This window comes from Xiphophorus maculatus, chromosome 19 (genome assembly GCF_002775205.1).
Source record: "Xiphophorus maculatus strain JP 163 A chromosome 19, X_maculatus-5.0-male, whole genome shotgun sequence".
In the NCBI taxonomy this organism is placed as follows: domain Eukaryota; kingdom Metazoa; phylum Chordata; class Actinopteri; order Cyprinodontiformes; family Poeciliidae; genus Xiphophorus; species Xiphophorus maculatus.
In genome coordinates, this window is record NC_036461.1 from 9,218,766 (window position 1) to 9,238,696 (window position 19,931).

At 38.2% G+C, this 19,931-nt stretch overlaps 4 protein-coding genes across 4 annotated transcripts; 1 reads left to right on the top strand and 3 right to left on the bottom strand.

The window, feature by feature from the left end:
- Positions 1 to 573: 573 nt before the first annotated feature.
- LOC102219474 (olfactomedin-4-like) lies at positions 574 to 3,234 on the bottom strand. The gene is made up of 5 exons (XM_005797764.2): positions 3,128 to 3,234; positions 2,877 to 3,044; positions 2,578 to 2,790; positions 2,227 to 2,368; positions 574 to 1,488 (listed from the first exon to the last, which is right to left on the bottom strand). Exons 1-5 carry the CDS (start codon positions 3,185 to 3,187, stop codon positions 692 to 694), a joined length of 1,380 nt encoding a protein of 459 aa, XP_005797821.1. The 5' UTR covers positions 3,188 to 3,234; the 3' UTR covers positions 574 to 691.
- Positions 3,235 to 5,260: 2,026 nt separating this feature from the next.
- On the bottom strand, positions 5,261 to 7,665 carry LOC102219212 (olfactomedin-4-like). The gene is made up of 5 exons (XM_005797763.2): positions 7,566 to 7,665; positions 7,309 to 7,476; positions 6,523 to 6,735; positions 6,289 to 6,436; positions 5,261 to 6,211 (listed from the first exon to the last, which is right to left on the bottom strand). The coding sequence occupies exons 1-5, from the start codon at positions 7,617 to 7,619 to the stop codon at positions 5,379 to 5,381; spliced, it is 1,416 nt and encodes a 471-aa protein (XP_005797820.1). The 5' UTR covers positions 7,620 to 7,665; the 3' UTR covers positions 5,261 to 5,378.
- A 931-nt stretch (positions 7,666 to 8,596) lies between these two features.
- lrrc74a (leucine rich repeat containing 74A) lies at positions 8,597 to 15,000 on the bottom strand. Its single transcript, XM_023353046.1, has 14 exons — positions 14,940 to 15,000; positions 13,706 to 13,888; positions 12,475 to 12,650; positions 12,292 to 12,399; positions 12,106 to 12,199; positions 11,930 to 11,979; positions 11,769 to 11,850; positions 11,595 to 11,680; positions 11,324 to 11,518; positions 11,150 to 11,245; positions 10,457 to 10,600; positions 10,181 to 10,285; positions 9,726 to 9,811; positions 8,597 to 9,264 (listed from the first exon to the last, which is right to left on the bottom strand). The coding sequence occupies exons 2-14, from the start codon at positions 13,812 to 13,814 to the stop codon at positions 8,655 to 8,657; spliced, it is 1,941 nt and encodes a 646-aa protein (XP_023208814.1). The 5' UTR covers positions 13,815 to 13,888; positions 14,940 to 15,000; the 3' UTR covers positions 8,597 to 8,654.
- On the top strand, positions 14,950 to 19,051 carry angel1 (angel homolog 1). Its single transcript, XM_005797761.3, has 10 exons — positions 14,950 to 15,064; positions 15,513 to 16,226; positions 16,535 to 16,761; positions 16,848 to 16,917; positions 17,009 to 17,451; positions 17,549 to 17,684; positions 17,788 to 17,898; positions 18,231 to 18,264; positions 18,438 to 18,601; positions 18,681 to 19,051. The coding sequence occupies exons 1-10, from the start codon at positions 14,974 to 14,976 to the stop codon at positions 18,839 to 18,841; spliced, it is 2,151 nt and encodes a 716-aa protein (XP_005797818.2). The 5' UTR covers positions 14,950 to 14,973; the 3' UTR covers positions 18,842 to 19,051.
- Positions 19,052 to 19,931: the final 880 nt, after the last annotated feature.

Consider the following 19,931-nt stretch of genomic DNA (forward strand, 5'->3'; position numbering starts at 1 on the left):
CCGCTAACTTGAAATAATAGTTACCATGTTTGGCTTTTCTGTGCTGTGGACTTTAAAGGTGGGATTTACTCCCCCCCATCCTACTTAAATATCAGCATCGGTGCTCAGTACCAGAGGGAGTCAGGCTCCAACTAACAGCACAAAGAGGAGTCACCCCCAACCACACATGCATCCTAGGGGAGGGCAGGTTCACAGAAGGGGGTTAGGCACAGCAGCATGACTCTGAAATCTGATCCTGCAACCTTATCCACAAAAATACAAGGATTATCAATCTTAAATGAATCCTTCAGCGACTATTTTTGTGTCATATGAGGACTTTTCCCTTTAATTAAACAAAAACAGACATTTATCATTTCTGAATTTACTTGAGAAACAACAACCACAGCAGATTATCAGCAAGAGAGACATTTTTCAATGTGTTTATCACATTAGATAGAGACTGTTTCATTGGACACCTCTGATTTGATTATCATGTGTCATGCATTTTAATCTAAATAGTTGCAATATTGCCTGTGGCATAAAACATAACCCCTAATACTATCATATATAACATACAGAACACAACTGACAAAATGTGGATGCTTCAGTTTGATTTATTCAGGAAATGGCAGGGGAAAATCTATAAAGGTTTTATAGAGTGGCTGCAGATCACTCATATCAATCACAATACAAGGATCGAACCCATGTTGAATCATTCTTTGTTAAATTTCACATTGTATGACACATAATAGCCATCGTTGAACATGTAGAGCTTCTGATCAGAGGGGTTGTAGTCCAGGTTGCTGTATGAATTCTGGAACTTCTTGAATTGGATGCTGAGGTTTCTCTCTTGCTTGGTCTTGGTGTCGTAAGCATAGAAGATCTCCTCAGTGTTGATATCCACCGTCCTGCTGGCATACATCACTCCACAGATCATGAAAGCATTGCCAGCTGACTGTTTGTATACACCAGTATGCCACGTATTCTCAATGCCAAAAGAGTCTTCATTTATTTTAGCAATGACAATTTTTCCCTTGTTCCCAGTCGAAGCATACATTACCCACAATCCTGTTTCATCAGCTGCAAAGTCCAGGTTCTGACTGTCCGAGTAAGCATAAGAGAAACTTGTGCTTGCGCCAGAAATCACTCTGTAGTCATACTTGGAAGAGGTCAGATTAAATTTGGTCATGCTGAAAGGGGTGTTGTGCTGGTAGTAAATTGAATTACTGTGCACTATGTAGTTGTTGCCAACACCCACCCAATCAGTAGGAAGGGTAATTCTTTTATAGTTCTTCCTCAAGAGCAGATTTTCATAGTTGGAGTAAAAATAAAAGTCATAGACACCCCCAGGACTGGTGTATGCGCCGTAGAAGTGCAAGTTCTCATAACCTCGGATAGGCTTGGAGTCTTTCCCCCAGCCACCGTACACGTAACCTGAACTGAGATGAGCATTGAACTGCACCACCAATGGATTGCTGAAGCTTAAGATTCCCGTGTGATTGCAGCTTCCTGAAAAAGAGAAAAAAAAAAAAACACAAAGGATGTTGGCAATGCTGCTCCATCTCAGTAAATTAGAATATCAAAAAATGTTTATTTCAGAAAATCAAGTAGTGTGATATTTGATCATTACTGTTACAATAAAAAAAAATTTCTAAGAATATTTAAATTTGCAGTAGAACCACTATGAATGGAGTTTTTAACAGAATTGCTCTATTGAAAAATGTAGGACACGCAAGAGAAACTCTTTCATTAATGAGTATCTCTTAGATGAAATCCTGCTTCATGTACCATGGCATGGAAGTGACAATGATGAGGCCTAAAGATTGTCCAGGTTGCTTTAAAAGCAGCCAGTAATTGTCCCTGCTGTTTGTAAACTTTTTTACACAGTTTCCCTTCCATTCAACTTAAACTTTGAATCTACACTTTGAGAACTGCCAGTCTCCTCAGCAGTGACCTTTATCTCTTTCTCTCCTGCTGGACACTGCATTAAAATTTATTTTTAATTTGATCATACTTTAGATAATGTTTTAATTTTCTAAGGAACTGAAACTTGGCTTTTCATGAGCTGCAAGCAATAACTGTCAAAACTAATGGAAATGGGTGGTTAAAATATATCTCGATATACGTATATATAATAACAGCAATATGATGGACGTTTTCTGAATCAATAATGTTATTATTTACAAAGATGCATTTTTAGCTGTTGAAGTACAAATTGTTATCGATCATGTTAGGCAGCCCTCTTACCAATATCTGGTTCGATTATATCTTGGTCCTTCTGACACTCCTCTAGTTTCATCTGCAGCTTGGCAAACTGATGTCGGATCACCTCCAGGTTGCTCTTGTCATAAGTCTCCAGCTGGTTCACAAGGAGCGTCATGTTGTGGATCTGGAGACAAAATAATAAGAAAACTATTGCATGTGGGAAGGAACTCTACCAAAGGGTGTCAAGTCTTGAAAGGAGTTGTACTTCAATACAAAGGTTGCTGGTTGTAATCCAATGTCCAATACTTTTGTAGATTTATTTGTAAGATGCTACAGGATTCAATATTTATGTATCCTGAGAATCTAAGAAGATTTGTACAATTTGTGTTTTACCTCAATGTACAGACTGTTGAACAGGGGTGAAGAAGAGTTGAGCGAGTCTTTGAGCTGAGACACCAGCATCTCAAACTCTCTGAGTTCAATCCTGAGCATCTCAAAATCTAGTTTGATGTAATCATCGGGACTGCTTTCCAAGACGGCCAATCTTGCCTCCAGTTGCTTCAGTTCTTCAAGATAAATCACCAGTTTGCCCTTGTACTTCACCATCTGAAAAAGACAAGAGCAGCTATAACATGATTTAATCATATTGCACGTTTCTAGTTTTTATTCTTCATCCTATCCCTAACACACACCTTATTCTTCTGGATTTCAACCTCCAGGATTAGATCTTTGCTGACTTGCTGCATGTGCTCAACGCGGTCTGCGGGGAAGGTGGTGTCAGGGAGGAAAACATGGCAGATGCACTGACCAGATGAATCCACAGAAGTCGTCACATTTCCAGACTCCCAGTCTTGCACTGGCTAAAAATGAATTTGACATTTACATTTATTAGAACAACCACAAATTATGCCATGAAGACATCATAGAAATAAAGACTACTTACAATCCAGGCCAAAGCAGGACTAGAGGCGCTGAGGAGCAGAACTAGAACCAACAGCATCATGACTCACCTCACCTCACCTCTCAAATGTCTTTTCAGACTTTGTTGGAGTTTTTAAAGACTGCTCATATCAGATCATTGCGAACACCTTCTCTTTTCACATGGTTATTAACGGATTCAGCAGTCAAGCAGATGCTCATTTACAAGCAGCTTGTGATCGTCTTTGTTTACACACAATGCAGTAAAGTCTTGGGAATCCAGAGTATAAGACCCAAATAGGATGTGGATGAGAAAATCACCACATGTGGATGAGAAAATCACCACATGTGGTAACATCATAAAGCACTTTTTATGATTCCTTCATTGAACTTAGTATTTGTGTTTGGTGGAGCAAAGGCGTGTTTAGACAGCATTTGTTCATTTCTAGTCATAGATAGTGATAGTGTTCTTGTTTGCTTTCTGAGTCAGGTGGTTTTATGCCAACGCAAGGTTTGAACTGAACATGGAGAGCGAATTGGTCATCTGTCATGACAGCTAAAACTTTTTATGGTCTGTTTATTGAAGCATCACCTCAGAAAGTTTCAGCTTGAAGGATTGTCAGTGCTTAGCTTTTTTTTTTAATGTGTGGTTCAATTTGCAATTTCCAAAATGTAACTCAGAGAAAGAAAAACAAAACATTTTGTTCACTGTATAACTTTAATGTACTGCATAACTTTATTTGTGCAAAGCTAGATTTAATTGCAAAAAAGGATTCAAAAGTAATGCCATTTTAAACATAATAAACTTTGACATGTTTTTTGTTCCCAAGCAAATCAGTCAATCATTCAAGTCTATTTTAAAAGCACATTTCAGCAACATCGAATCTGTGTCTGTATTCAGGGGCTGATGGTGTGCAAAAACGGGATCCTGTAACTTTGGCTAAATTAGAAATGATTAAACGCCATCAGATGCTTTAAATATTAATTTATATTTCATTTTAGCTGGTATAGTTGGGTATTATTGGTAAATTTTACTCCTTTTTTTTTCTTTAAAGCTACATCAAATTTTATCAAATTTTTCCAAGAATATGTTATTTTTTTGTTTTTTTTTTATTTATATATTTGTTAAAACTGCCACCACATCATGACAGTGTGAGACAGATAATGTGTAAAGATCAGGCTCCTCCACTTCCTCCCTGAGCTACTATTGCCATCTGAAGACATGCACCTCTCCCAATTTGTCCCAACCAAAAGTAAACAATCAGAGCGAGTAAGAGGGTCTTAGGGCTGTCAATCAAAGTCGCATACATGCTGCTAAAATGTACTAATGGCAAAGAAACAACTGACCTTTGGCATTTTGTTGAGGCACTATTTATTGCTATTAAATAGTTTTTTCAAATTTGCTCAAATTTATAATTTCATTTCTATATTTGTTGATTCATTTACTATCAAAATCCCTTCAAAATGTAGTCTTTTAATGTTATATATTGTTTGTATAGATTGATTTTTGATAAAATATACAAATACTAATTTTCATGTGAAGTTTGAAAAGGTAAAATCTAATTTTGGATGACTATACACAAAAAAGTCCATATTGATGTTACTACTGACTTTTGATACTCCCAAACTGAGATTATATCAGATTAAAAAATCCTATAGACATATGATGCAGAAAAAAAACTTACTTAGTGGGAGAAACATTAAGGGATTTTAGAAAAGGTGTGAATATCTATGATGCAAGGTTGGAAGTGAATTTAACAGCTTTCCTGAAGAAAATTTGAAAAGAAAATGGTTATAATATTAGTATAATATTTCTTTGATAATCTTTTAGAGAGGGTTTTTGTTTGCCAAAGAGATCCAGGGAAAGAACAAAATCAAAGGACACTGACACTGTCTTGAAATTAAGATTAATTTTTATGCTTTGAAGGTTTCTATTGATATGTGTTGGTCAACATTCACAGTACAAATTTCCTTTGTTTTCACAACAGACTTTAACTTACACCTTAAACTGTTGTATAAGTGTTGTTGATAGTACATAAAAATTCAATTACAGAACATTTATTTGGTTTCATTTGATTTTGATTTAATTTGATAAATTATTTGTCTTACTTCTAGCAGAAAACCGATAAACAGTTGAATAACCAAATGACACAACACCTTTTGCATGCTTCAAATCATTTATTAGCAGTCAAGAAAAGGGATGGTACAAGAAAAAGGAGAAAAAGAAATTCATTAATCATTCATATCACATTTCTCTATCAAGGAGAGAAAGTTGTTTAAGTCACCAGTAACACCAGTGGCGCCACTGTGGCTTCAACTGTGTTGTTAAACCAGAGATGGTAGCTCACATAGTAACCATCATTGTACATGTAGAGCTTCTGGTCAGTAGGATTATAATCCAAGTTTGTATACCTGTTTTGAAACCTCTCAAAGGTAATACTAATGTAGCTCTCCTGTTTAGTTTTAGTGTTGTACTTGTAAAATATCTCTTCAGTTAGGGTGTCCACTGTTCTGACTGCGTAAAAAACACCACAGATCATGAAGGCATTAGTAACACCTGGCTTATAAACACTGGTCAGCCATTCCTCTTCAATCCCAAAGGAGGCCTCGTTTATTCTAGCTATGACCACCCGACCCCCGGACCCTTCAGTAGCGTAGGTCACCCACAATCCTGTTTCATCTGCAGCAAAGTCAAAGTTCTGATTGGCGGAGCTGCTGTATGAGAACCTGGAGGAGGCCTTGGGAACCACCCTGGACTCATATTTCATGGTGGTAAAATTCAGTTTAGCTAGTCCAAATGGGCTATTTATCTGATAATACAGAGTGTTATCACGCATTATAATATTGTTCCCGGTGCCATACCAACCACTGGACAGGGTGTGATGGAGAAAAGGGGTTCTCAGAATAAGGTTCTTGTAGTTAGTGAAGAACCGGATGTCCGTCATGGAAGTGGTAGAGTAACCAGCGTACCAGTACATGGACTCTCTGTCAGAAATAGGGTTTGAATCTTTCCCCCAGCCTCCATAATAGTAGCCGGCATTTAGCTGGGCATTCAGATGGCTCACCACAGGCTTGCCGACCCTCAGTAGGCCAGAGTTAGCACAAGAACCTGAGGTGAAAGAGAACAGTCAGTTATATGAGTTTAGTGATTGTTTCCATCTCATGTGATTGTGTGAATCAGCTCACCGATGTTGGGGTTGAAGAGCTCCTGGTGGCGTCTCTCACATTCCTCGAGCTGAAACTGCACCTCTAAGTACTCTCTGCGAGTTGAAAGCACCAAATTCTTGTCATAAGTCTTCTCCAGTCTGTCCAGGGTGACCAACATGACAGTTACCTGTAAGATAACACATGCTTTTGTGTTAGTCAAAGACTTAATTTTTTTCCAGGTGACCTTCTGTGTGTCTACGGCTGATGACTCACCTGTACATGCAGGGACTCAAAGACAGTGACCGAAGCATTGATGGAGAATTGCAGCTCTACAATCAGAGCCTCTACTTGTTTAATCTGCACATTTATCTCTTCAAAGTCAGCTTCATTGTAGTCATCAGGATTCTTTTCCATTGTTTCGATTGTCACCGTCAGCTTTATGATCTTTTCTGTGTACTGTGTAATCTTAAGTTCATAGTCCTCCACCTGAACATAACAGATTTCAGTGCAAATTTAGGGATTCTTCTTCTACATCACTAATAAGTTACAATGCCTTGCAAAAGTATTCATACACCTAATTTAAAATAATAACAGCTGCAAATCCTTTTAGTTATGTTTTTACCAGCTTTGTACATCTAAACCCAAGTCTTTGTCCATTCGTTTTGCAAAATAAATCAAGCTCTAAGTCTGGATAAAGTGTACCTGTAAATTGAAATGTTAAAATCTTGACTCTCATTCTCAGTTTGATTTAGTAATGGATTTTGATTTGGGCATAACTTTGTAGCTCTGGCTGTATTGTCCAGCTTGGATGAACCTTTACCACAATCTCAAGTCTTTTGCATCCTCTGACATGTTTTCTTCCAGTTATCTGACCACCACACTCTTCATATTTATATTTGTAAAAATCTTTGAAAAGGTTGTCTCCTTATCCTTCCAGTTCACAATAAGCTCTCCTTGGAGTTGGTTTAGCTTATAAAATCCAAACTAAATGCATTAACATTTGAGATGTGAATACTTTCACAAGGCCCTGGTTAACACATCACACGTGTTCCTTAGTACCTTGCCCATCTCCAGTTTCAGCTTGTTTGAGATCTCAACAGCGGTCTGCTCCACCACCACCAAATCACCGACAGGAAAGGTTAAACTGGGCAGGAAGGCATTGCAGGTGCACCTTTCCTCACCTCCTGTCTCATTCCTTAAACTCTCTGCACTCCACAGGCCAACACCCTGAGATGAGGATTGGAGGAAACAGTGATCAGCACATGTCTAAATCAAGGAATGTACAAAAAATTATTTCAAAGTCCTGCCATACATACCCCCATGGCTACAGTGGAGCTCAGCAATGCTGAGAGTATTAGAGTCTTGATCATTTTGCAGTCTGTATCGTTATGGTTGTGGTGGCTTGTTCTCCACCATTTATATAGCCTATTCCTATAGCTACTCCTGGATGCAACACCTGCCACAGTTCACAGCATTGTTGTCCCAGGCTGGTGACAGAATATGCACCTCTTGTCAAGTTTATCACCCGGATAATAAATAGCCAGATGTTTGCAGAAAATTATCCCTGTGCATGTGTTGGTGTCCCATAGAGGAGGTCATGAATAGTGTACATACAGTAAAAGTAAAAAAAAAAAAAGAATAGATATTGTTGAACAAATATTCAAGTTTATTCATAAAGTGCATTAAATATGATTCCAATTTAAAACTCAAATACTAGTTGAACTCAAAAAACCAAGAAAGAAAACACAATTAAATCAACAAAAGTAAATCAAGACATGGAAATATTAGAAGACATAAATTGCTCTATATGAATATAGAGCAATAGATTAAGAAAATGCTATGTATATGGCTGTATTTTAAGACTATTTTAAAACTCCATTCTGTATATACTTATGGTTGTCTTTGCCTGAAATCAACATTTTTATATAACCTGATACATTTAACTATGACAGAAATCCCATACTGACTAAATTTGTAACAGGGAAATACTTTTCACAGAATAAAGCAGACTATAAAAGAAATTCAGTAAGACTTCATATTTAGTGTGAATGTTGAAGGTCAAGATGCTAGTCCTAGAGGCTATCATTTGTATTTCAGCTAGCTTCAGCCTTTAGCTTATTGTAGCCTATAAACTGTTGTGACCTTACAATTAACTTTGTAAAGAGTATTCTGAACAAATTTCTAATACTGGGATTTTTGCATTCACTGAAAGTTTTCACTCCTTCAGTATTTCTATTTACATTTTGCAGGCTTTTGCTTCATTCTTCTGCTTCTGCCTATTTCTCACATTTCTGCTAACCTGACTTCTTATGCATCTGCAATTTTCATAAAAAATATTTAGCTTACAGCATTCACACTACATTGTACAATGCAAATTTTTCTTTTTTATTATTACACAGCCAGTGTTACTTGATGCTTTTTGTTGGATTCTGTGAGTCTTTCACACCGTGCTTCTTCACTTTTCGTTTCTTTAATTTCGTAGTTTTTGCCTTACTCTCTAGCTGCTGTGTGTTTAGAGCAGGCCTGGACCTGGTCAGGCTGTTGCCAGTAGGACTTAGCTTGCTGTAATCCGTCTCTAGATCGGAGCGAACGCCCTGAGCAGAGATGGATTTGCTTGTTGGAGAGTTGGGGGAGGCAACCAGGAGGTTGGGCTGAGAGTAGGACCGCATCGCTGGAGAACTGGTGGGACGGTAAGGGGAGGTTCCTCCCAACATGGGCAGATGAACATGGTCGCCGCTCATATTAGTGACAGAGTAGCGACTGCTGTTTGACATGACGATGTGGTGCCAGGAACTGAGAGGGGTAGCAGAAAAGGGCTGGGGGCCACCTGAATCTTCCTTGGCGCCTCCTGGGGAGAAGATCATGGAGCTGTGAGGTGTGACAGCTTCCACTGCCGTCTGGAAGGTCTTCAGTATACGGTCACTCTTCTGCTTTTCTTTCTTCTGGCGGGACTCCACCTTCTTCAGCTGACGACGGTGATCTCTCACCATCTGTTTTCTTGTATCTGCTAGTCCCCTGAAAGAAAGATTAAATACATTAAAAACAATCTAACTACCACTCTACAATTTTCACAAAAAATATTCAGCTTACACCATTCACACTGCATTGCACAATGTAATTTTTTTTAGTTTATTTTTATTTTTGATCTCTAAAGATATTTATTGTCCACAAATTAGTAATGTTGTGATGGTAGTTGGGTTCAAATAAAGGAGGGACCCACAAATTGAATTCTGTTTAGGGCCTCATATAATCTTGGACTGGCTCTGGGCAGATAAATTGAATGTGAAAAACCTCCACGGGAGCGGATACTTTTGCATGTCAACATGATTGTTGAACATGTGATGTCATTTATATTTCATATCTAAATCATGTTGTCTTCAAACAGCAATAAACCTCATTATTGCACAGACATCTACACACTATTACACAGTCAATAAAGCCTGTCAGTGAACATAATCAGGGTAGGATAACCTCACCTGTAATCTACCATTCCCGTTCGGCCCCGATCAAGTCTGTGAATCAGCTCCTCGATCTGAAATCGACTCAAAGGAATGCTTGATTGCTAAAAGTTTCACACACACACACACACACACACAAATGTTATAAGGAGATATCAGGAGCATATTTCATTATCTGATGCATTACTCCAAAAGAGACTAAACTCACTGCAATCATTTAATGCATAGATTTGCCTGACTTTTCAAATATCTTTCAATGTACCTTTTTCAGTTTCAACCAACAATGTTTAAATGGGATTATATCAGAAAAAGCTTTCAGAAAGCCAAGCAAACTGCTGCTCAATCCATTTAAATACAAGAAAGGTCTACCTGCTCTAAGCAAAATGAAGTATAACTGAAGGCTGTTGGACAATAATTTATTAATCTGTCACATTATTGTTGCATGTGATTTATTACGTAATGGGCTTGGAAACCTGAACTGCTTTCCTGAAGTCAGTGACAGGTACTCGCATGGTGCCATCTTTGTCAATATTCCGAAAGAAGTCCCATAAACGCAGTTTACGTTTATCAAGATAATCCTGCCAGAAATAATAGGAGAAAGGGCTTTAATGATTTTAGTAGCATCAAAATATGTATTTTTGTGTAACTTTTAGGTTTTTTTTATTAAGTTTTAAATTAACATACTTTTTCAAAAAGTAATATCATGCAAAGTTTGTAGAGACTCTTATTTAAAACAAACTGCAGCCAACCTGAATGACTTTCATTGGATCAATGCGTTTGGGTGGTTTTTGAGCTACAAAACCTCCGACCCCTTCATACTGCACATCCAAACCAGGATGCTCCTGACACGTCAGTTCCAAAAGATTCACAAAGTTCTCATTCACCAGAACATTCTGTTCAGACGAAAGACACAATGGACAGAAATGTATCTTGTGTGTGATTTTCATTTACTTCATTAACTTGAACCTAAACCTTTTCTGCTAAGCTAATACGTCATATAAAGTACAGCGCCCTTCACATATGCTACAGCCACAAAATTGCATGGATTCCATGGGTGTTTTATTTAATAGAACAACACAAAGTAATGCATAGATGTGAAGTGGTATGAAGCTGATAAAGTCTTGAAATTCTTTTTTAAAAATCTGAGAAATGTGTTGTGCACTTTATTCTGATATTCCAAAATAAAACCCAGTGCAAAGAATTCAGCTTCAGCTCAGCTGTCAGTTAATTGCTAAATTAAGTTGTCAAATTTTAGGGCCTTCATTTTTTTATGTTTATTAAAAAATTATAACTGAACACTGAAGTTTGTAGCTGTAACCTAATTAAAAAAAAAGAAATAATAATAATAATAATAATAATCAAGGGTTATGAATTCTTTTGAAAATTTCTCTAAATGTAAATCTTATTAGGTCATCAAACTTAAAAGAGTCGGAATCACTCACACATATGTTGATCTGCTCCAGAGCCGTTTTTGGTGTGTTCTTCACCACATTTACCAGGGCAAGAGCTCCCTCTACTGTTACAGCGTTATAAGCCAGCTGCAGGAGTAAAGGAACAAAACATCATCCTACAGTGCATCTCCAATCTGGCCAAATTAACCCAGTCAGATAACCCACCAGGAGGACTCGTAGCGTTTCATTGTAATCCAGACCTCTGCAGAGCATACTGACTCCTTCATTGGTGATGCAGTTGTTGCTGAGATTTAGATGCACCAGAGTGTTGTTGAATTTTAGGGCCTCTCCCATGGCTAAGGCTCCCTCATTTCCAAAACCGTTCCACGATAAGTCAAGATGTTTCAGCATCGTATTCACCTAGAAATATAAAATGGAATAAGATCTTTTATAATGGTTGATCAGAAAGGAAATGCTGTTTGTTATTTAGTCAAACCTTAAGACCAGCAGAAAAAGCCACAGCCCCTTTCATTCTAAGGTGATTCCAGCTGAGATCCAGAACTTCCACGCCTTCGTTGTTTGCTGTTGAAGTTAGTGGGATTTCTTTTCTGTATTCTTGTCAACTTTCTAACCACTATAAATTAGACACATATACTGTACTTTACCATACCCAGCAGCTGTCCCAGATATTCTCCTCCTTTTCCACAAAACTTATTATGACTCAGGTCCAGATCCTTTATTCTGGAATTGGTCTAAAAGCAGATGTGAACGCAATGTGATCATTTTAGTAAAGAACCAAAAATTTGTTTTATTCATTTATTGCCAACTTACTGACAGTGCTTCTGTAAAATGCTTAGCATCATCATCTGCGAATCCATTTCCTGAAAATAAATAAAGTGCTAAATTAGTAAATTAATAAACTTTCTCTCAATATTAGTCGTAGAAATGTTTCCTTTCACATAAGCCTCCAACAAAAACACATACAAATTAATGTAAGTCCAAATTACCTGAAAGTTTAATGGACTTTAAAGAAATGCTGTCCATCAACATCTTAGCTACATGCTCAGCTCCTTCAGATTTCACATGATTGTTGGATAAATCCTGAAACAAAAACTAATTGTTTTAAGAAATTCTTTTTTCTTTCTTTCTTTCTTTTTTGTATCCTAGTGGTTTGTTTTTGAATTTTTACATACCAGATGCTGGATGGTAAAATTAGCCCTCAGCAGCTCTGCCAGATATTTGACCCCCTCAGCTTGAATATCATTATAGGCCAGCTCAAGAGTCCTGATGTGCGCATCAGACTGGAATAAATGCAGCTCATCAGATTTATCTTTTCAAAAACTTTGTGACAATGTGAAATTTCATTTTGAACTCACCACCAAAGCAATAGCGAGTGCTTTGCAACCTAACGGTCCGAGGCCATTGTAGGTGAGTGTCATTGTTGGGGAGCTATAGTTTCGAATGAAGTGGGAAACTGGAACCACACCCACCAGTTTGCAGGCCTCCATGTACACCTCAGCAACAGACATGTGTTTGATGAATTTCTTTTTCCCTGAGTTTAAATGAAATGTACACAGTAAGTACCAGCGCGACCCCTTTCATGTGGAGACTGTCACTCAGGAGCACCTTTGAAAATGTGGATATTTTTTCTTTAATATATTCAGGTGCATCTTAAATTAATTTTCCACAAATGACAGTGAAATGTAAAATTCGCAATTTCTATAGTCTTGTTTGACTTTTTATTTCAGTTAGTGTTGTTTATTTCAACTTACAGTTAATAACATAATTTTTTCTTTTATTTCTTTTTCCAAAAATTATAATGTTTAATAGATAAATGCCCGACTTCTGTAGTACATCTAAGTAATGTATAGTGCTTTTAATTTTTGGTAGGAGCTCCTTTTGTATGAATTACTGTATCTGTGCACTATGGAACTGTAACAGTTGTAGCCCAGATGCAGCCCATGCCTTGTGAATATTTGTAAATCTCCATTGTTTGTGAAAATTTTTTCTAACACACTTTTTCCTTCCTCTTGACATTTCAGCAAAATGCTTGGATGCAGCAATTCCACAGCAATAACTTTTGTGGCTTTCTCCTCTTTGGGGTGAGTGTCAGTGAAATATCTTCCCCATGATTATGTAAGCCAGTGCTTCTCAATTTCAGTCCTCAGGCCCCCCTGCTCTGCATGTTTTAGATGTGCCTCTATTCCCAAACAGCTGATTCAAATGATTGCATGACCATCAAGTGCTGCAAAATCCTGTTAATCACTCGTAGATTCAATCCAGGTGTGTAACAGAAGGGAAACACCTAAAACAGGCAGGGCAGGGGGGCCTGAGGACTGGAATTGAGAAATACTGATGTAAGCCAAAATACATTTCTGTGTGAAAACATTTCTATTTATTGGTCTTAATCTTCATCTTCTACCTAATATAAACACTTGAAATAAAATTTGGAGCACAGTTCCACTTTTGTACTTAGTTACAATAATAAATTATTTTTGTAAAATAATTTTCGAATGTATTGAGACTAACCTGAAAGGCAGCCCATAAGTCTATTGTTTCATAGCAGTGAAAGCTTTTTCAAAAACAAAAACAATTTCAGAAACTCACCATCGGACTCCAATTCTTGGTCAGACTCGGTGTCTGTGGCTTGTGACTCAATAGGTGAAAGACAGTCTTCATCTTTCAAACTTAGTTCTTCAAAGGAGGGTATTGACATTAGAGCTTTACGTCCAAGCTAATGTGATATCCTTCCCTTTAACAACCTTTTAATTTCTTTTGCAAGAGTTTGTACTGGGAAAAAACATAGGCTAGTTACGTCCAGAATGTAATTCTACCCTTGAGATTATGTGTCATGCAGAGAGCTATTAACAATTTATGCATCAGCTTGGTTCCCATTCTCTTCCTGCAATACTAACTGTCGGCATTTCAAAGCAAAGCAGCAAGTTCATGTTTTCTAATATATGGTATTTATAGTTAAAAGTTAAAAAAAAGCCTCAAAGGAGTTAAGGAGTTAGGAGTTGAATTAGTCTACCACAATTTTTGTCGCAGTTGTTTGGTTAATTAAAAGCAATAGATATTGAGGTTATGCTCCAACATGCATGTCCTCAGTAAATAGTGCTTTCTTATGGCCCACTGAACACCTTAGCTTATGATTTAACAATCCAAAACCCTTTTCTTCTAACTTTTCTCCTTCCTGAAAACCTGACACACCTTTAATTAAACTTAGCTAAATCCTATTTAATACATATTCAATTTTTTTTAATCTGCTTAACAAATTCTTCAGGTTGTCTTTAATATGTTATTTGCATTTTTTTTTGTTTTAGTTTTTTTCTAAATCTTTCTAAATAGTATATAATAAAAATCTTTATAGCTACATTTTAGATTCTCTAATTTAATTGGATGATTATCTTCTCGCCTGCTGTTCTCATTTATGATTAAACTATGCTTACTCAGTTCAATATTTTATATGCGGTTTTATTCTTATTGCCAAATAATTACAAATACAATGATACTTACTTAGTTTAGCATTTTTGGGGGTGTTTTATGATTGTTTGCCAGACTGCTTTATGTTTGTTTGCAAGACTAGGTAGGCCCAAAACAGTTTTTGACTGGACCAAAAACAACCAGTCTAAATAGACTTCATTGAAGTCTATTTCTTTAGACGGCAATAGTTACGACATGTAGACAGTTTTAACACATATGTAAAAAAAAAAAACATATTTTTTAAAATAAAAGTTACATGCTGCACTTTTAAAGTAAGAGGGCTTTGTTGTTGAGTACTGAGGTCAACAAAATTGTACATGAATCTGCGCAAATTATATGAGAATTTGACTTGCCATACCTTGCTTACCAACACCACCAACATCAAAGTACGCATGCGCAGAATACATTTCAGAATCATGATCGGCGTTTTGCTGTTTTACGCGTTCTATCCGCTAACTTGGTTCTTGTTCCGTCGACCGTCAGGTACATCTAGCTATAACTTTTATGAAGGCGTTACTTAGACTTGTTTTACTTCTCTACTGTTGACTAATGGTTACTAAGGTTAAGTTTGCTGCTGACTGAGCAGTTTCTTTTCTGCGTGCGAAGTTATGTTTTTTTGTGTTCATAACTTGGTCTTACACAACTTGTGTGGTTTTAAAGGTCAACTGACTTGAATTTTCTTCCGTGTTGCATATTTTGTTTTAAACTGCTAACTGGCGGTAGTTGTTTACCCTTATTCTTACGCCCCCTTAAGACGTCTAAAGCATAACACGTGTTTACAATTTGCAGTTCTCTTTACTGATAGCTGAGCTAGAGCTTCGCAGTTTTTAAAATAAATTACTTTAACAAGAAAATAAATACAACAAATTAAATTAATTAGTGGCAGAGCATGAATGCACCACTGTTGTCCTATTTTTATCCTTTCTTGCAGAGGCCTTGAAGAGAAGTGTTCCTCAGTCAGTTAATGGCACAACAGTGTGGGATGGTGATACTGTCACACTTGGGAGCACCCAGTCTGAAACAACCATGCAGGATCAGAGTGGAGAGACGAAGGAAAGGCTAAAAGAACCAGTGCCTCAGAAAAACATTCAAAGTCCCAACACGGATGAGGAAAACCTGTCGGCTGTCCTGCAGAAGGACATGAGGATTGACGCAGCTGCAGAGACAACTGAAATGCAGACTACATTGGAGGAGGAAAGAGAAGATCCCAAAATGGGAGATGGGGAAAAGGTTGTCTTCCGTGACGTTATACATGACAGTCAGAATGAGAAAGAAATAAGCACTTCTTCAGGCGATAATGTCGATGTTCTGTTAAAATACCCGACGTTGGAGGGAAGCATGGAAAAAACCAACTGTCCTGAAAAGAATCAAAGCAAGACTGAAAACAGTAAGGAAATGCTTCAAGCGTCCAACGCTGACACGTCAAAGAGTCCAGATGAGTGCTGGGATGATTATATAGTTACCACTGGTAACCCCCTTCTCTCCAACTCCCAAACATATCTTAAAATTGATGAGCAACATGATGCACAAACCGGCTGGCACTTTCCTGTAGGACCTGGCCTAGCACAAGAAGTTTTCTGCCCACAGTGGAGCTTTCCTGCTTCAAGTTATTACACTACTGTGGAGCCAACTGTGCCCTTTGAAGGTAGGAAGGATTTTTATTTTTGTTTTAAGTAACTTTAGCCTTGCGCTTAATATCTTCCAGATCACTCTGGTGATCTGGTTCTGGTCTGCAAGTTTGACTAATGAGTTGGATTTTTTCAGCTCAAAAAATTGTATTCATTATATACCATGTGTTTTTCTTCCACTTAGTTTTCTGCCAATATGTTTGGATACAGCCCTCTGTGTGCAGGAAGCATCTTCTGCATTGACCTTTTTTGGCGTATGCTAAATGTGGAGTCTGCCAGTGGCTGTTTACTAGAATATAAAAGTTTGTCATAAAACATTTTACAGTGATGTGGAGAGTGTGGGAGGACTTGGATGCTGATTCTGAGAGCGTTCTGACCCCGATCACAATCAAAAAGGCCTCTCTGGACTTCACTGTCATGTCTTACAACATCCTTGCCCAAGACCTTTTGGAGCTGAACCAGCATCTGTACGCACACTGCCCCCTAGAGATGCAGCAGTGGAGCTACCGCTGCAACCTGCTCTTGAATGAAATCGAAAAATGGGCACCAGATGTGAGTCAGATCCGTGTGTTTTCTTATGTATCCGATGTGGTACAGCAACTGATCGTTTTTGTGTGCTCTTGTCCGTCTGTGTGTAGATTTTGTGTCTGCAGGAGGTTCAGGAGAACCACTACCATGAACACCTGCATCCTCTCCTTTCTCAGATGGGTAGAGCAGCTAAGATGACCCAGATGAGCTGTATTGGTCCATGACGTTGCATCAAAAATTTCATACATACTCTGCTCATGTTTTTCCCCAGGCTACACCTGTGTGTACCAGCGGCGTACAGGAACAAAGACCGATGGCTGTGCTGTTTGCTATCAAGGCTCACGCTTCGCCGAAGCCGCCGTTTCCAAGCTGGAGTTCTTCAGACCTGAGACCGGGCTGTTGGACCGGCACAACGTGGGCATCGTCCTGCTGCTTCGCCCGCTGGTCACCACAGAAGCAGAGGTCAAGGAGGCCGGCCCGTCCCTCTGCGTGGCCAACACACACCTGCTCTTCAACCCCAGGCGAGGTGACGTGAAGCTGGCCCAGTTGGCAATAATGCTGGCAGAAATCGATGCTGTGATAAAGTCCTGCAAGGCCAGAGGTGAACACTGTAATGTTGTCTTCTGTGGAGACTTTAACTCTGTCCCACACCTGCCTCTGTACCAGTTCATCACCACTGGTGAGCTCAGCTACCAGGGTCTGCCAACATGGATGGTGAGGAAACAAAACGGAAGGACAATTGTGTTCAATCTGAGTGTGGATCATCCTCCTGCTGATCCTTGTGTGTGTGCATGTGTGTTGTGTCCAACAGATTTCGGGCCAAGAGGACCTGTCCTATAAGCCCAGTTATCACAGACTGTTTGCTCCTCTGTGGCCCAGCTCTCTGGGGATCTCAGACACCTGCCAGTACACAGCAAATATCAATAAAACACAAAGTCAGAATTCAGGTCTGTGATTGTTATCAGTGGTGTATTTGTTATAATGATCTGAATAGCAGGTTTACATCTGTAGTACAACTGTTTCCCATGATCCCCTGCTCTCCTCATGTAGGGACTCGTGGCTACTCACATGAATTCATGCTTCAGCTGCGCTTCTGTCCAGCCGCATGTGTTCGTCCTGAGAACCTGGCCCTGATTCCTGGAGTAACCGACAGCAAACCAGGTTGTGCACACATGCAGTCCTAAAAAATAAATCTCTTCTGGGTTACAGTGGGACCTGTGCAGAAGTAATAAAAAATATGCTATTTAATATGTAGAACCAAGCAGGACAGATGGATAATTAATTTTTTTTAATTCTCTAGCGATGCCCTTGAAGTTTGTGAAAAGTGAGACATAATGATCTTGAATAAGGGTTATATCATCTCCTTCCAAAAGTATTAAAATATTTTAATGTTTCCTACATTTTGTCTCCTTGTGGCATTTATTTTGTATTCAGCTGTTTTTCCACACCTGCTATTCTTCAATATTAAATTTCTTGTTTCTCTTTGAGCTCAGATACTTCAGAGGACGCTCAACATTATGAGAAAAGGTTGGTTCACCAGATATTTTGGTTTCCAATCTAAATAAATATTATATAAAGTGATTTTTATCTTTAAAAGCCACAATCATTGTCCGTTTTAGAATCACACTTGTAATAAAATGTGTAATTTACTGACAGGATATTTAAAAGCAGAATTAAGATGGGTACTGAATGTGTCGCAGGTTCAGAGACCGTCTCAGGCATCAGGTGGACTTGGAGTCTGTCTATAAACACGTCCTTCCTGGTTCTGGCTGTCCAGAGGTCACGACCCTGCACTCTGAGGGTGGAACTACTGTTGACTACATTTTCTATTCTCCAAAACGTACTTTGACCAAAAAACAAAGAGGTAAAAGGACAGGATTGGAAGAAGCCAGCTACCAAGTGTTGACTTTAAATTGCTTGTATTTATCATTTTCTTCTCCTAGCTTATAAAACGTCTGCAGGAAAAGGCCTGAAGCTTGTTGGTTCGCTCTCTCTCCTGTCTGAGGACTTCTTGTGGTCAATGAATGGACTTCCCAATCACATATTACCTTCGGATCATCTCAGCCTGGTGGCTCGATTCCAGCTGGAGCTTGATGACGCATGAAAAAATAGAAGTTAACTGTTGAGTTGTAAGAACTCACTCTGTTTTTTTAGTGTAGAAATAATGAACCATTTTGTTCATAACACACGTTTGTAGTTTTTATTTTTTTGTACAATACTCTCCAATGAATGGAAGTAGAAGTTTGAATAAATATTTTTCAGGTATGCATGGCTTGTGATTCAGCCCATCGTAAATAAACCTGCTGCTGTTTAATCCTCAGGATCTCTGTGTGATTCAGAGCTGGGAATGTGACCTTAATATCTGCTCTCAGACATTCAGTGTGCATGCGTGTGTGATTAAAGCTTGAATGAATAAATGATGTGTACAGTTAATTTAGGCATGTTGGCACAGAATAAGAGCTTCTCACGTTCCTTTAACCATATTTTCTAAATATTGGTGCATCACAGATTTTTCTGTGATTAAATACTACAGAAACTTTTGTCTTCTGGCACTTATGGCTTTAATGGAACTCTACGGCTCTCAAACATTTAAGGTAATTGCCCTTCAGCAAGTTGCAGAAAAACGACTTGCATTTTTGACCCATCAAAAAGCTGCTGGGATATTTCTGCTTTTACGACTTGGATGTGCTCCCTGATCTTAATTCTTGCAACCACTAAAAGTTATTAGAAAAACCCCTCAATATGAGGAAGACCAAACCTATTGGTGCCAGCCATGATTACAGGACGCTGCATTAGCTTGCAGATGTAGTTTTGAAATGGATAAACAGCCTCTGAAATAGAAATGTATGAAACACGCATAAAAAACTAACTATAAAACTAATAAATGATTACAACAAGCATCACATAAATTATTTCAACCAGTAGGGATGAGACTGACAATTGGGAGTGAGCATCCTAATTCTTGTGCATTCAGAAAATAATTTTTTGTGGGTATTTTTTGTTTTATAACAAAAAACACATGCTTTTGGGATTAGCTGCAATTAAATCACTTTAATTTCCAAAGACAAATTAAAAAGGTTATATAACAGTAGGTGAACATTTTTCCACGATTGTAATTTACTTAACTTTTAATCTTAACCTCATGAGTTACTGATGGCAGGTTTTAGCCAACTATTAACATCTGTTTTCAGGCC

Coding starts and splice junctions, on each gene's coding strand:
- angel1 (XM_005797761.3), top strand. CDS start 14,974: ATGCGCAGAATACATTTCAGAATCATGATCGGCGTTTTGCTGTTTTAC. Junction 17,899..18,230: donor AGTAACCGACAGCAAACCAG/GTTGTGCACACA, acceptor CTTTGAGCTCAG/ATACTTCAGAGGACGCTCAA. Junction 18,265..18,437: donor GCTCAACATTATGAGAAAAG/GTTGGTTCACCA, acceptor AATGTGTCGCAG/GTTCAGAGACCGTCTCAGGC.
- LOC102219474 (XM_005797764.2), bottom strand. CDS start 3,187: ATGATGCTGTTGGTTCTAGTTCTGCTCCTCAGCGCCTCTAGTCCTGCT. Junction 3,045..3,127: donor GTCCTGCTTTGGCCTGGATT/GTAAGTAGTCTT, acceptor ATTCATTTTTAG/CCAGTGCAAGACTGGGAGTC. Junction 1,489..2,226: donor TATAATCGAACCAGATATTG/GTAAGAGGGCTG, acceptor TCTCTTTTTCAG/GAAGCTGCAATCACACGGGA.
- lrrc74a (XM_023353046.1), bottom strand. CDS start 13,814: ATGTCAATACCCTCCTTTGAAGAACTAAGTTTGAAAGATGAAGACTGT. Junction 11,681..11,768: donor ATATCTGGGACAGCTGCTGG/GTATGGTAAAGT, acceptor TAACTTCAACAG/CAAACAACGAAGGCGTGGAA. Junction 10,601..11,149: donor TGGAGCAGATCAACATATGT/GTGAGTGATTCC, acceptor TCGTCTGAACAG/AATGTTCTGGTGAATGAGAA.
- LOC102219212 (XM_005797763.2), bottom strand. CDS start 7,619: ATGATCAAGACTCTAATACTCTCAGCATTGCTGAGCTCCACTGTAGCC. Junction 6,736..7,308: donor TGAAACTGGAGATGGGCAAG/GTACTAAGGAAC, acceptor TGTTATGTTCAG/GTGGAGGACTATGAACTTAA. Junction 6,212..6,288: donor GCTCTTCAACCCCAACATCG/GTGAGCTGATTC, acceptor CTTTCACCTCAG/GTTCTTGTGCTAACTCTGGC.